A 14,877-nucleotide genomic window follows, 5' to 3' on the forward strand; every position below is an offset into this window, starting at 1 on the left:
TTAATAAAAATCCATGATGCGCAGAATACAGCTGTACAACACTGTTTCATCAGCGTATTGCTTCTTTGCTTTTCAGGACACAGGTACGCTCTCCTCTGATGCCTCAGTTTCTGACTCTGGAACATCTAACAGTGAGCTGTCTGCTAGTAGTTCCTCAGGGGACAATGAGAAAACCCCAAGCCCCACATACAACCAGAAGCCACAGCTTCCCGCACCTCCAAATCAGACTCCTAAATCCAGCCCACCTGCTGCTAGTGAGGTTCCTTCACAGAGGAAACCCCCAGCATATGGCCGGCAGTTCTCTGCTCCACACCTCCAGCAGCAGATGCCAGGCTCTGAGTCCAAATCCCCTAACCAAGCTCATTCCCAGCTCCTGCATTCCAGGTCAGAGAGCTCCCCTTTGGCTCACATACATGCCTTCCAGCCCACACGCCCCAAAGTGCCCCCTAGGCCACTGGATTCTGCCCCACCGAGGCCCCCAATCTCCAAAACTGATCGGCATGACTTTATGCGTCGCTCCCTGGATGCTGGTCGCATCCGGCGCATGGTGGGGCCAGCTCAAGTCAACCCTCCCCTTTCGAGAGCTTTTTCTGAGCGCATTAGCAACACATCCGATGCACTGTCTCGTTACCATGCAGCCAGATTGGCCAACCAGGCAGCACAGGTTGCAACTTCTCACCCTCTCATGCAGCAACAGCAGGCACAGACTCATATCCGACCTGCATTCTCATCTTCTGAAGATCCCTCCAACATGGAGAATTTATACTATGAGATTAGTGCCCCTGAACATCCACCTAGCTACTCCCAGCATAGCTACCAAAACATGAGGTTAGATGTGGATGGGAACTACCGGCTTTCAGAACCAGCCAATCAGAGGCCCCAGTCTCGGGGTCATCACCCACCCCCCTACTCGCAAGTGCAAGGATCTACCCGTGCTCCTCAGCTTTGGTCCTCTGAGGCTACACGTGCCTGGACTGCAGCTCACTCACACTCCTCCTCCTTCTCTCATTCTCATTCTCACCGTCATTCTCACAACCCACCAGGTCCTCGTGGTCACCCTCGGCTGCAGCGTCAGACCTCCTCCTCTGTCAGGCTGACCCGCAGCGAGCTGCACCCCATCCCTGCTGCCTCTGGCTTGGGTTCATCTGGGGGACTGATGCCTCTGTCTGTGCACCAACGTAGCCTACACTGTTCCATGCGTTCGCCCTCGTCCAACCTTACCGCCTCCCAGCTACATCCATACTTCGAAAATGGGAAGGTGTGCTATCGCTATTTTGAGACTTCTGGTCAAGAGGAGGGACAACTGAGCCATCTTCAGCCATCCATGTCAAAATCACATCAAGCCCATCCATCCCAAACCTCCCAGATACAAGCATTTAACCAACCATCCAAAGATGAACCCATTTATGTGAACTACCCTTTCACCAGCCCTCCAAGTGCTGGAATGAATGCTAAAACTTGGGCCACCACAGATCTGGACGGAGATGCCCACCAAGGGGCAGAACCTTCCTCACACCCTCCTGAGCCGTCTACAGAGGATGAGCAGCAGCCTGCACACAAAGCCCTAGATCAAGAGTGCACAAGTTTTGAAAGTCCCACTCAAGACGATAGTGCCTCAGATTCCAAGGCACTGGAGATACCCACAGCCTCTGATACAATGCACTTTCGCAGCCACTCTGACCCGCAAAGCTCAAGCTCAGAGCCTAGTCAGGCAATGACAGGGAAGGACATTGCTTCACTGTTGATTGAGAAGCTTGCAGAGGATGAAAGAGAGGGTCCAGGTGTTGCCACTTCATCCTCTGCATCTTCCTCTCCCCATTTTGAGTACCCTCCTAACCCATATCCCAGCCAACATCATAAGCGCCCACCACCTGCCTACAACCCAGGAGCTTCTCGGGGTCATTTTGAGAGCCAAGGTCTGCCACGAGAAGGCTCCGGAGCCTTTCAACGCCAAGATCCCATGCGCCGTTCTTCCAGTGGCCAGTACAGACAAGCTTTTGATGTTATGCCATCTGGCGACCAAGTCCTAAAGTTTTACAGAAGCCAAGACTTTATCCCAACTCCCCAGGCAGAAAGCACAACACCAAACCCATACCCAACAAGACCTCACTGTCAAGATTCTACCAGTCATAACATTCAGGCTCACCCAGACACACCCCATACCTCTACTCCTCCTCTGGTGGCCTTCTCAAACTTGGCACTAAGCACACCAAGAGGATATGGGACTCAAATGGAAGTTAATCCATACAACCAGTACCCATACCAGGCAGGTCCAGTGCTCCCCCCATATCCCAACGCTCCCAGGAGGGATGTGATCCTGGATCCTGCTCTTCGACCGCCAGGACTTCGAAACCAGAGGGACTTGAATCGCCAGGGCAGTCTATCTGGTCCTAATTGGTCCATTCACACAGAGGGTCAGACTCGCAGTTACTGTTAAAGCACAAACCAATGGCAAGGGTAAAAATATTCTTTGGACTGGAAGTGAAATCCATTGGGAGGAATGTCCTAAAATAACCCCACTGCTGTGCTGCATAACTGGACTTTTAGAGTAAAGGAAAGAGAAGTAGACAGAGAGGGTAGGGCATGATGGTTAGGAAAATCAAAGAAGTGAACCATATAGTGGCTTAGATATGTAAACATTCCAGTAGACACTGTGTTGTCCAGCAGAGGGCATCAGAGAGTTGTATGGCTGCTGTCCCTCTGAAGGGAGTATCAGGTATTCTGCATGGTGGCGTAATTCTGCTTTAGGTACATTCTGGGTTTGAGTATATTGCCAGGACACTAGGTGACAGGACAGAGAGTGGTGTACAGGAAAATAAGCTTAGTATTTCTTTTTTAATGCTAAAATAATTTGATGGTAACCTTTATGCTGCTGGCTGGTTCTAAAGAAGCGACTTTTGTTTTATTTTGCCTCAGTATTTTTCTGTTTGTAGCAGTCTGACATTTTCATTTTTACAGCTTTTTAACTTTAAGTTAATTTAACTTCATTACAAAGAACATTTTAAGGTTTTTTTTTTTTTGCTATTTCAAAGATTGCAAAGAATAGGAATGTTATTATAGTTTTTAGTCATTGTTCTGTGTGTGTTTGAGAGAGAGAGATAAAGGGCATGCGTTTTCATTTGTGTATGGATGCTTGTGTCACAATAGTCTTCTATGTCCTATAAAACGTACACGAAAGAACGTGACGGAACACTGCCATGTGCTTAAGGGATAACGTATATGGGTGCATCTGCGTACATTTGTGTGTGTGTGTGTACTCGCATGTGTCCATGTTGTTGGAAGGTACTGCACATGTAATCATGAATACTGGATGTTGAATTTCATAGCTGAACTGTCAACAGATGTGCTAATCAATGCATCAGTCATTACGTTAATGGTAAATACAGAGGTTTCCTCATAGTTGCGCCGTAGTTTTTTGCTGCATGGCCCATCAAAAGTTTTAGGACATCTTTGTTGTTATTATTAATAATATTATTATTCGGAGGAGGTGCTTTGTGCAATGAAACGCCCTGACCAGTCACCTAAACTTAATCCAATCTAGCTGCTCTGGGAGGAGTTGGATGGAAAGGTTTGAGTCATGGCAGAGCAGGTCTGGAAAAACAGACTGTTTAGTAAAGAATATTTCGACATATAATTAAACATTTCATTAATTATTAACGTCTCCAAATTTTTGATGGGCACTGTTTGTCTGGTTGTGATGCCTGTTGTCCCCCCACCCCACCACCCCCCCGAGTCTGAGGAATTGTTAAAAAGTTCTCACAAATGCGTTCACTTAATGATTAAATTATCACAACGGACGTGTGTAAAATGTTAGTTTTACGATGAAGTTCTGACACCAACACTCCTGTCCCTCATCCCCCTCGAGACTTATCAAAAATATTGGAGCCACGTTTATTAGGTAGTTCCTGCATACTGCCAAAGTTCAGCAGAAACAGGGTTGGGCAGCTCAACACTATTGTAATGCAATATGACAATGTGAGGATTCTTTAGGTCAAGCGAGCTTCTGGTGAGCTACCCTTAGTTTAAACACACCTGACTTAAAAATTAAAGCACGCCTGAAAAGCTCTCCAATGAATGGATTTGGGTGTGATGGCTTTTTTAGGTTGTGTTTAGTAGGAGGGTAGCTTTCCAGAAACGTAGTTGTGCACCTGTTAAGGGTGGAACTGGGATAACACCTGAAGTGGTTTCCTAGCAACGGATGCCTTTCCTTGAGCACTTGTTTCGTAACGTGCCGAGACTTGAACATTACCTCTTGAGTCAGTGTTAATAGGGATACACGAGCCTTTAATTGCTTCTTTCTCGTTAGCAGTATGTCTGGTGTCCTTAAATAGCTGGCCCTAAATGTTTAAGGTGAATACATTGCACATTTTTATTTTTATTTTTGTTTGTTTGCTCATGATTGAGCAACTTTGTTGAAGTCTTTAGGGTACAAAGTTTAGTTGTGTGTGTGAGAGAGAGAGAGAGAGAGAGAGACAGAGAGAGAAAGAGAGAGTGTGTGAAGGCTCTTTTGTCTTTTTTATCCATAACTATGCAGTGAAGTACAAGGGAAAGATTTCCTACAACATAGTAACTCTTTACTCCAAATGTTATGTATGTATTTCAATAGGTGTGTGTGTGTGTGTGCATGTGTGCGTGTGTGTGTGTGTGTGTGTGCGCGCGTGTTGGTTTATGTGCTTTAAACCTAAACATCCTGTTCAGTGGTCTCTTTTTTGCCTTGTAGCACTTTGCAAAAAGGCAATTCACCATGTTTTGTAATATTTACCAATGTGTGAATTAAAAAAAAAAACAAAAAAACTTGGATGCATCAGTCATATTAAGTGTTGTGTGTGATTTTATTTTTATTTATTTTTTATAACGCATTGCTTTTTGAATTCTCAAATCTGATTGGTCAATAGGCATTGATTAATTTTCCGTAACAGCAGCTCGCATAGTAGTGCTATCTGAGAGACGAATCATATTTCTATTACTGCGCTTGTTGTAATACATCCATTGATAAAATTGTTTCTATAGCAACAGCTCCTCTAATATAAAAATGGGCAATTGTGGGATTTTTGATAGCGATTCTTTCTGTGTGGAGATTTCTTTTATTTAATATTTATAGAACATCACCAGTGTGAGCACCTCAGGACAGAGGACTTCTCTCTAATGGGTCACGTTGTGTTATTCTTTGTCTAATTAACTTCAAGATAGTGGGGAGGGGGGATTGCTGGAATGAAAGTAATAACTTGTCTCGCTCATGGCCATTCCACAACATTAAATCCAATTTCAAATGGTATTTAAATTATTTTAACCAGGAAATAATTAAAGGTATGATGGTCTGTGAATAAAAAGAAATGTAATAATTGGCAACTGCGATATAAGAATGAAATCAGTTTGTGGTATGCTTCAACTGGAAAGCAATCAAGTTTGGGGCATCACAACACCTTGTGTTGTATACTTTATTTTATTTTTTAACGCATTGGTATGAGATGGGTGGAAATGCTACTGCTATGCTTTGAACCTACAACATTTTATTGTTATAAAGGGAGTGAATTACAGATCCATTGTGTTAATAGTTCTGAAACTCATGACACACGCCCCAGATGTGCTTTGAGTAAGCATGAATAATTGTTATTGTTAGTTAGTTATGGATAAGAAAATACTTTTTAAAAAAAGGCAGTATGGGTAAGGAATAAAATACACAGAAATATATACAGTATACATAATTCATTTATTTGTTGTTATTATTTATGCTGTAAGAATAGGTTGTATTGTTTTGTTTTCAGCTATAACATGAGAGTGGAATTTCTCTCTCTCTCTATCTCCAAGAGGAATATCCTGTAAAACTAGTCAGCCTCTTTGTCACAGGATCCACTCCCAGATACACACAGACATGACTAAGATTAGATGCCTTCAGAATTCGACTCCTATGTGGAATCAGGTATCTTGTTTGTGTTGTAGTTTACTGGGTGTAACTGTCACCATGGTGAAAGTCCTGTTACATAGGGCCAGCATACAAATATAGAATAAATAAAGGAAAACAGGTTTATTAACACAATTATAACAGTCCACATATGTATACATTTAACTGATTTAAAACATAGTATAAATATATATATATTACTGTAAATGTACAATTGCCATAAGAGGAAAAAAAACCCATGAAAAGGACTGTTGTTTTTAAAGAATGGAATGAAATCTATAATGAAAACCCACGAAAGTTCAAAAGGAACAAAGCCACTCGTGCCATTCAAAGACCAAACATGTTACAAGCAGTCATGAAATGGAAAACTGTGTGAAAAGTGTTGTGCAATCAGGGTCCGGTATCAACGTTTGCCTTGAAGGAAGATCTTGGCAGAAATGGCAAGTTCACAAGTGGCACTGTTCCAAAGGCGAGAATGCTATAGATGAACAAAATCTAAACAGGTACGTATTAGATTTTATTCATAAGCCACATTAGCATTTTTGGATGAAAATTCAGTTTATTCCAGGAGTATGACGTACACAATGCCAAACAGGAGGACGAAAAACTGAATGGAGAAGAGAGAAAATAAAAGGTATTAGCAAAACAACATTTTTGATAAGTCTTAAGGAAACATTATTGGTAATGATCAGTCAGTCCTGAAGTCAAGAGTCAGTTAGAATTTCTGACTAAGGAGCATGACAAAGGCTTGTGTGTTGGCCTGGGAAAAATATATAAATATTTAAATAATATAAGAGATATAATATTACGCCAGATGCCCTTTCTGACCCAACCCTCCCATTTAACCCAGGACTGAGAGTTAACTCTTCAGTGGCTGGGTTAGCGCCCTGCCCAGGAATCGAGAGCCCAGGCTCCTGCTGCTGGACCACCAGAAGGCCAGTTAAATAATAAGTACAACTTATAATTCAGTAATATGTACAGCCAGCTTTTGCAATGGTTTCTGCAGGAGTTTGTAGGTCTTAAATCCTTTTGGAGGAATTTTGGCCCACTCTTCCTTACAATACTGTCAATTCAGTGATGTTCAATCATGCACAGTGGTCATCTCAGTAGGGTTGAGGTCTTGACTTCGACTTGGCCATTACATTTAGTTGTTCAGATATAGATTTACTTGTGTTCTTGGGATCACTGTCATGCCCTGTCACGTGTCACAATTTCAATTCGGTTCAATCTGCTGTTCAGCTGGCCTGACATTTGTCTCAAGAATATTCTCACATAAAATGGAATACATAATTCTCTCAGGTTCTGCCACGCTCAAATCATCACCCCTCCACCACCCTGCTTAACAATTGCCATGAGGTGTTTGTGGTGATGTGCTATGTTTGGCTTTTGCCAAATATGGCACGGTGCATGATGACCAAACATCTCCACCTTGGTTTCATCAGTCCAAAGGATATTGTTCCAGAACGTTTCTGCTTTGTTCAGATGCATTGTTGCATTCCTAACTCGTGCTGTCATATTCTTTTTGGAGACAAGGGCCTTTTTTCCAAGCTACCCTTTCATGAAAGCCATATATGTTCAGACTTTTCCAGATTGTGCTGATGGACATAATCATTTCATGTTCTTACATAACCTGATCACATGATGTAGCTCATGTGGTTTTCTTTTATCTTTGAGCATTATATGGTCTGATGAACTGAAAATTCAATATTGTTTCACCGAAATATATTTATGCAGTAAAACAATATTGAATTTCAGAACCAGCAACATCTGACAGCTTTTCCCAGACAGCCACACATATATGCTTTTCTGCTTTTGTATCATAATCTTGTCAGGAAAAATAATAATGTGACGGTTATATGGTGTTGCACTAGTGTATACTATTTCTCATCTACAACACTGACAAATCCTCAGGACCTGAAAATAATTAGTTTTTTTCCAGGAAAAAAAAAAATGTCTAAGACTCACCATGAACATTTGTACGGAAAAGCCATACCAGCTAATGGCCCAGGTATAACGATTCAATGTAGACTGGATGTAGCTGAAACAACCCTGCAGGAATAAAAGCAAATAAACTCACTTTAAATACAGTGTAAACCAGGAATGACTTACTCTTGCCTTCAGCTTCTACTTCTACCACCTTCTATCTATTAGATTAAGATAAAGCGTATACTAAAATTCATGAGGATAGATGGGTTTTACTTGCTGTAAACAAATAGTCTTGGGTCTATAAAGCTATGGTCTGTAAAATGTTGGTTCTGCCTACCGTGTTGAACATTGCACTGCTCAGCCCAAGCTTGCAGGCATTTAGATCGACCACACCAGTGCCAACATTACTACGGCAGCAATTGATGGGCCAGAGGTATGTGTTGCCGGACGTCTGCATGAAGGTGGAATTATACTCCACCCAGTCCAGTGGGCTGTCTGTCCCGCAGCATTGAGCCTAGATCGGGAACAAATAGATTGAAAATTCGAACTTTAAAATGACTCTTTGGGTAAACCACTTCAATAATAATCAAATATATATCGAAATCAAGATGTAAAATGATTCATTCATTCATTCATTCATTCATTCATTCAATCATTCATCTTCAGTAACTGCTTTATCCTGGTCAGGGTTGCAATTGATCTAGAGCGTATACTGGGAATACTATGAGTAAGGTAAGATGTTCACAGGGTAACACACACACATTATTTACATTTTAGTATAACCAGTCCAACTTAAAGATTTTCGGAATTGATAGAAATAATTTGCAGAAAGAGGCAGCCATACTTTGGCATTGGATCCATGGCATAGCAGTCCATATATTTTTATTCAACCTGTGCAAAATTGGAATGACTCAAACACGTGAGTCATTCTAATTTTGCTCAGTCTGATGTTGTGGAAAAAGTTTGAAATTTTTGACATTCACTGGTGTATATAACATAAACAAAATTTCGTGGGAGTGAAAAATTCTCTCCCTCTCGCATGGATATTTCACAAGCAACAGTATGAACTAGAAGGACCTGTTTTTGGTGATGGATCAAGATCCTAACAAGGCTACATCATTAATCTATGGCCAATAAATCACAAAAAAAGCTTTGCAATATCCTGATGTCATCTGTATGGCCAAAAGAGAAGGCTTTCCTCATGACAGAGGACTAACAGTTTGAAGTTAAAGCTTAATCACCATAATACTGGCTTTCATTTTTTATAAAATGGCTTTGGGTTATACCTGATGGATTCAGTGTCTGTCAAAATTCTGAAAGGATTTAACATGCAGTTATTCCAATAAAAGAATTTTCAATTTCAATAAGAATTGCACCCTTTTTATCCATTTTGATAGACTTTAATGTGGTGAAAAATGGCGGCAAGACAAGTTATTTCCTGTTATCACTTACGACAGCGAGAAACAGTGGTTTCCTCACTGCCCTTTCTTGATGTTAATAAAGAAATTACAGCTTGTCTTGTTACAGAAAAAATACCCAACTATTCCCTGGAGAAAACAAAGTCTCTATAGAGTCTGTAAGTGGCATTAATGAATAAGATCCTGGATCAGCACCCATGATTTTTATATATTTTTATATACATTTCTGACTATTTTTGTCTTAGCTAATTCCTAATTACCACTAATTGGTATCACCAAGCTAGTATCTGTTGAATGATACCAACCAGCTTCCTCTAAGCCAACCATCAGCATCTTTTCGAAAAGCTGCACATGCTACGTCAGGGTGTGGCTGAACACACTAAGAGGAAATAACTATTTACCTCCTTCTGCATACATGAGCTCATTAGACACCCATGACTGAGCAGTATCCCCATATACACTTTCTAAAATGGTACTTAGACTGTTCAGGGGAACCCTGTAACATAGGGTTAAACGTTGAACCTTTAAGGGTTAACTCAAAACAGCAAGCCGTCTAATATATAGCCTCTAAAAATGGTTAGGTCTACCAGCTGCCAAAACTGGTTGAACTAGTAGACCATCCTTGCCAACTGTTCTGGTAGAAGTATTGGTAATAAAGAAACAGCTTCTGAATTACTGCTACTCATTTTCACATGGTAGATACGTTCAATTTAAGATTTTAAATGATCAATTTAGGGAAGTAATAAGGAAACAGAGAACTGAAGATGTTTTACCAGCTTGAGACCTGTGTTTTGGCAACCAAGTCAGATTCCCAGTACCCTTTTTAGATTATATAATTTATTTAAGAGAAATATTTTCTCTCACGCAACAACAACGATTGCTACAATTACCCTTAACTTGTATATTTATTGCGAATGTGTACCTGTTCTACTTCCTGAATAGTTCACACACAACTTGAAATGTGTATAACGAAATAAAGGTGGGGTCAGACATGTCATATCAAGCCTAAGTTGAAGAACTTCCAAGCTAATGTGTCACACTTGTGTGAAAAGCTACTCACTCCGTGGTGATTTAATGTGAAATTCATTAAAACATGAAGATTGAGGCTCCCAACGAAGTAAAAGCAAAGAATTTTCCAGAACTGGGTGTACTTACATCTCCCATTACTTTGTCCCAGGTACTAGTGATCTGCTGTCCTTGGACACTGTTGTCTGTGTAGTACTTCAACATCTGATACTTCACCTGGTTGCTGTTTCCAAGCAGCTACAAAAGAGAGAGGAAAGGACAAAAATATAGAAAAATGCTAACATAGCTAAACATGAATGAAAATATTAAAGCTAGCATAACTGGCTTTTGAGATGTTACCTTGTGTGACCCTGTGTTTGAATAGTTTGTAGTAATGAATAGCAATGAGGCTTGTCTACTGTATGCTAGTTAGCTTCGCTTAGTAAGTGCAATTAGCTTTTTGCAATTGTAGTTGACAGAAACTGTCAGCTTGTCTATTTGTGCAGACAATTACATTTTTTTTGAAGGTGTACAACTAGAAAATATTTAATAGCTTAACTAGTACTATGGCACTAAAGTGCTAACACCTTGGCTTGCTAACTAGCTTGAAGAGTAAGGCACTGAAGCCACGTTAGTTGTAAAAGCAGTAGTTGGCAAGCGAAAATATGAATATGGCAAATCAAATAGTATATGTCACTTTTCTTTACGTTTATAATGGAACTGTTCCCTATTAAGAGTACTAAAATTATTTTTTCATCATTTATTTCCCATTTTATTAGCAGGTCTAGCCATTTTAACAGAATTAAGCCTGATATGAAAGTAAGAACTGATGTGTTACTGACGTGAAGTGAGACTCTGCTCCTTGTACACTTACATAGTCTCTGTTGGTGACCGCCGTGATGCAGGAGGCAGATTCGAAAACGAAGATGATGAACATGAGGATCAGGTACTGTTGAACAAAGTAAACATTTTTAACACAATCCATCCTGAAAACAAAGACAGCTATTTCTTTTGAAAACCCCTCACAGGAGCATACCGTCAGCATGAGCGACCGTCTCCTTTTCACAGCGGCGAAGATGCCAAAAATGGCAGTGCAGAAGTAGGCAAAACCGGTGAAGATGGCGATCCAGGCTGCTGCGAAGATATCAGTCTTCCCCGATGCAGCACATATTGGGTACATTTTATACGGATCTACGACCACCCAAATGGCTAATGCCATTAACGCCAGTCCTGTCAACTATGAGCAGAAATACAAATTTTCACCCAATAATACAACCCATCGATCTTATCGATCAAATGCTAACATGCTCTAAGTCGCATTCATTAGTCCATTCATAGATATACAGAATGCACCCCATTTTCTACATTTCCTGTTTTGCTTATATCTCTACTAAAGTAAAATTATAGCATTTCAAAGGGAAAAAAATATATATAATTACATATTTTAAAGACTTAATTCCAGATCTAATGAAGATGCTTCACCTATCCCTACATTTCTAATGTTATTTATTTATGGAAAAACCATTACTATTAAATGTAAAAGAAAGACTTCCTTTTACAGCCTGAGGTAAAAGTCACTCACGTCATTTAAACACGCCATTTTAATAATTGATTTATGGGTCACTTATGGGTTTTTAGCTAAATTGTTTGTAATTAATGTCTTTTTAGTGGGTCATTTTTTAAATTTGCTTTTCATATTTAGTAACCAATGAAACATTTCCTTGTTGTTTGGACGAAATAGCAGAAACAATTCTGTTTGGTCAGAAAAAATTTTTTCTTGTCCATTTGTAGCAACTTCTGAGGAGTCTCATATATTTTCAGTGTACTGTGAAATTTATGGATAAACACTGGTCTTCAAATAAGAAAATACTAAATTACAACGTGAGGTTAATTATAGAACGAAATCGTACGCTATAGTATTGTATTGTGTCACTATACACATAACTGTTAACACTTTTTATTATTCTTATGATTATTATTATTATTATTTTTTAGACTTACCGCTGCAAAGAGGTTCAATATAACCACAATGACCATCAAAGCCAGGATGCATCCACCTGCCATGGCTGTAGTGTCTCCGTAGGTCTTCTCACGGTGGCACAAATAAAACCAAATGAAGTGTGGCGCAGCTTACAGCTGAAGAAAACTTAAAGCCTGGGATCACAGGATGGGGAGAGGCTCGATCTGTTTACGCCATCAGTTATTCAGCGGGAACCAGGAGTAGAAAAAGTAAGCAAACCAGTTCGGTTTCTTTCCTCAAAAATCATCACAGCACTTTTCTGAATCAGGTTTGAGGTCAGATCTGTTTGTTCCCTTATGTCACACAGACAAATACATCTGAACAAAGCGATTAAGCACTATATGTTAAAAAAACTGGTACTAATTATGACGATCCACTGGTAACCCATTTATAGTTTGATGCCCAGTTTATAATCATTCAACGTCTGTTCATTATTTCTCTCCAGTTAAATGTATGTTGTGTTAAATGTGTAAATTCATGAGGAATGCAGTGCAGTGTGGGAACAAAGTATTGTTCAACGAATGACATAAGACTGAATGCTGAAGGGGAGTGTTTCTCATCCCGAGATTGAACCTTGCTCCACCTGTGATGACTCCTGAACATTTGTTCTCATAACTTCAAAGTGGCCTTCTGTGTTTATCACTTGGGATTAAATTACAGTGAGATGGATAGCATTGTTGGAGCATTTTCCCCCTGTCTGAAATACTTCTTTGACCAGAAAATGACCAGGTTCTTCTTTCCGTATCTATTTTAATGGGTCTTGGGTTCGTCAGGAGAAATTTGTATTCGTATCATATCATACAGTCATATCAATTAAAAGTTGCAAAGACACAAAGAGCTAGAGGGCATGTCTAAAATGACTTTATTATGTGGTCAGAAGGGTGAGGCGTGATATATATTTTTAGCTTAGTGAATAGTCTTTACAGTCTCATTTATTCCTAGATTTGTTCTGTAAATTACAGCTGATTTTGTTTCATGTAAAGTGACATGGATTGCCGGCATTATAAATGGTATTTGTTGCTCATTCATAATCTAATAGTGTCTTATACAATGGATGTGATGCTTTTTAAAAAAAATATATGATAATGCAGTTGTGTCCAGTGCTGAATTCACCACCGGTCTTGATTTAATCCCGTCAAAGAAAATAAAATGTATAGCTAAGACTCTGAAACAACACATTCAAGTAATCTTTCAACAGCCAACTGCTGGTATTAAATAATTAGTATAACCAAGGATGCATTTTTTGTGAAATTCAATACTTTTTTCATTTTTTCAAGAACCATTTACAGGATTCTACTGTATGTTGTGATTTAATTTAATTTAATTTAATTTAATTTAATTTAATTTAATTTAATTTAATTTAATTTAATTTAATTTAATTTAATTTAATTTAATTTAATTTAATTTAATTTGTTGTTCCTGATGACTAATAAATATCTGTATCTTAAATAGTTTTATTGTGAAGGTTAATAAAAAGCTATCTGCCTGGATTCTTACATACAGATCATTCGTGTATAAATAATGTTTTTAATTTTTTTTCTTTGACAATTTTTATGAAATACTACCAGATAGCTTTTACTGTGTTAACAGCTATTGCTAGATATCACAAGGTAAGGCAAGGCAAGGCTAAATTATTTACATAGCGCATTCCATACACAAAGCAATTCAAGTTGCTTTCAGAAAGAAGAAAGGAAACCAAAAAGGAAAGACACTTGAAAGAAGCTTGAAGAGGAAAGGTTTTAGTCTGGGTTTTATGTTGAGACTCTGATTCCACCCAAGAGCAACATACGAGCTAAAATACACTTCTTTGGGCTTAGTATTTTCCTAAAGTTCTAATGTCCTGAGAGTGATGCCAGGCTCATCATATCCAGCATTATGTTCCTACATGTTTAGTGTTTTATAGACAGGAGTATTCTGAAGTCAGTGCAGGGATTTGAGAAGATTTAAGATACCGTCCTTTCTCTAGTGAAAACTTTGAATCAGTTGAAGTTACTGATCTGGAGTAAGCTAGATCTGATGAGAGAGTCTGGTTCCTCTTATGTTTTTTTTCTAATATCTTTTCTTTGCCACTGCCACCTCTGGCTTGATCATTAGGGATACATGTACAATTAAAAATACATAATTTATATCCTCAATTTATATATTCCTGTAAAGCTGCTTTGCAACATTGTCCATTGTTCAAAGCACTATAAAAATAAAAGTGAATTACATTTACATTTCTGGCAGACTCTCTTATCCAGAGCAATGTGCAAGAGTGCTTTGAAGTCTCTGTCAATGACTTAGGATGCCATCAGCCTAAAAACTATCTACATAATCTCCATACAACATGCAACAAGACATAAAACAAACAGGGAAAAACAAGAGCTAGTTCAAATGCTTCAGGAAGAGGTAGGTCTTCATTCGTCGTTTGAAGACGGCCAGTGACTCGGCTGTACGGACATCTAGGGGAAGTTCATGCCACCACCATGATGTCAGAACAGAGAAGAGTCCCGATGTACCTTGTACCCTGAGAGATGGTGGGACCAGTCGAGCAGTGCTAGTGGATCGGAGTATTGAATTTGTCCATCTTTTTGAGAACTCAGGACTTCCAGTACAGTAGTTAACCC

The 14,877-nt window shown here is 39.4% G+C and overlaps 2 protein-coding genes across 9 annotated transcripts in view; one reads left to right on the forward strand and one right to left on the reverse strand.

Annotated features, from left to right (window-relative positions):
- Positions 1 to 4,813, forward strand: part of arhgap33 (Rho GTPase activating protein 33) — a 47,025-nt gene extending 42,212 nt beyond the window's left edge. For all 8 annotated transcript variants that reach the window (XM_058376099.1, XM_058376102.1, XM_058376101.1 and 5 more), the window contains one exon: positions 77 to 4,813. In XM_058376099.1, coding sequence (XP_058232082.1) covers positions 77 to 2,437 — 2,361 coding nt within the window. In that variant the 3' untranslated portion in view covers positions 2,438 to 4,813. The remainder of the gene's footprint in view (positions 1 to 76) is intronic.
- Positions 4,814 to 5,691: 878 nt separating this feature from the next.
- Positions 5,692 to 12,412, reverse strand: upk1a (uroplakin 1a). Its single transcript, XM_058376896.1, has 7 exons — positions 12,253 to 12,412; positions 11,288 to 11,488; positions 11,126 to 11,200; positions 10,402 to 10,509; positions 8,166 to 8,342; positions 7,868 to 7,951; positions 5,692 to 6,509 (listed from the first exon to the last, which is right to left on the reverse strand). The coding sequence occupies exons 1-7, from the start codon at positions 12,313 to 12,315 to the stop codon at positions 6,462 to 6,464; spliced, it is 756 nt and encodes a 251-aa protein (XP_058232879.1). The 5' UTR covers positions 12,316 to 12,412; the 3' UTR covers positions 5,692 to 6,461.
- Between the last annotated feature and the right edge of the window lie 2,465 nt (positions 12,413 to 14,877).

This window comes from Hemibagrus wyckioides, linkage group LG23 (genome assembly GCF_019097595.1).
Source record: "Hemibagrus wyckioides isolate EC202008001 linkage group LG23, SWU_Hwy_1.0, whole genome shotgun sequence".
Lineage (NCBI taxonomy): Eukaryota > Metazoa > Chordata > Actinopteri > Siluriformes > Bagridae > Hemibagrus > Hemibagrus wyckioides.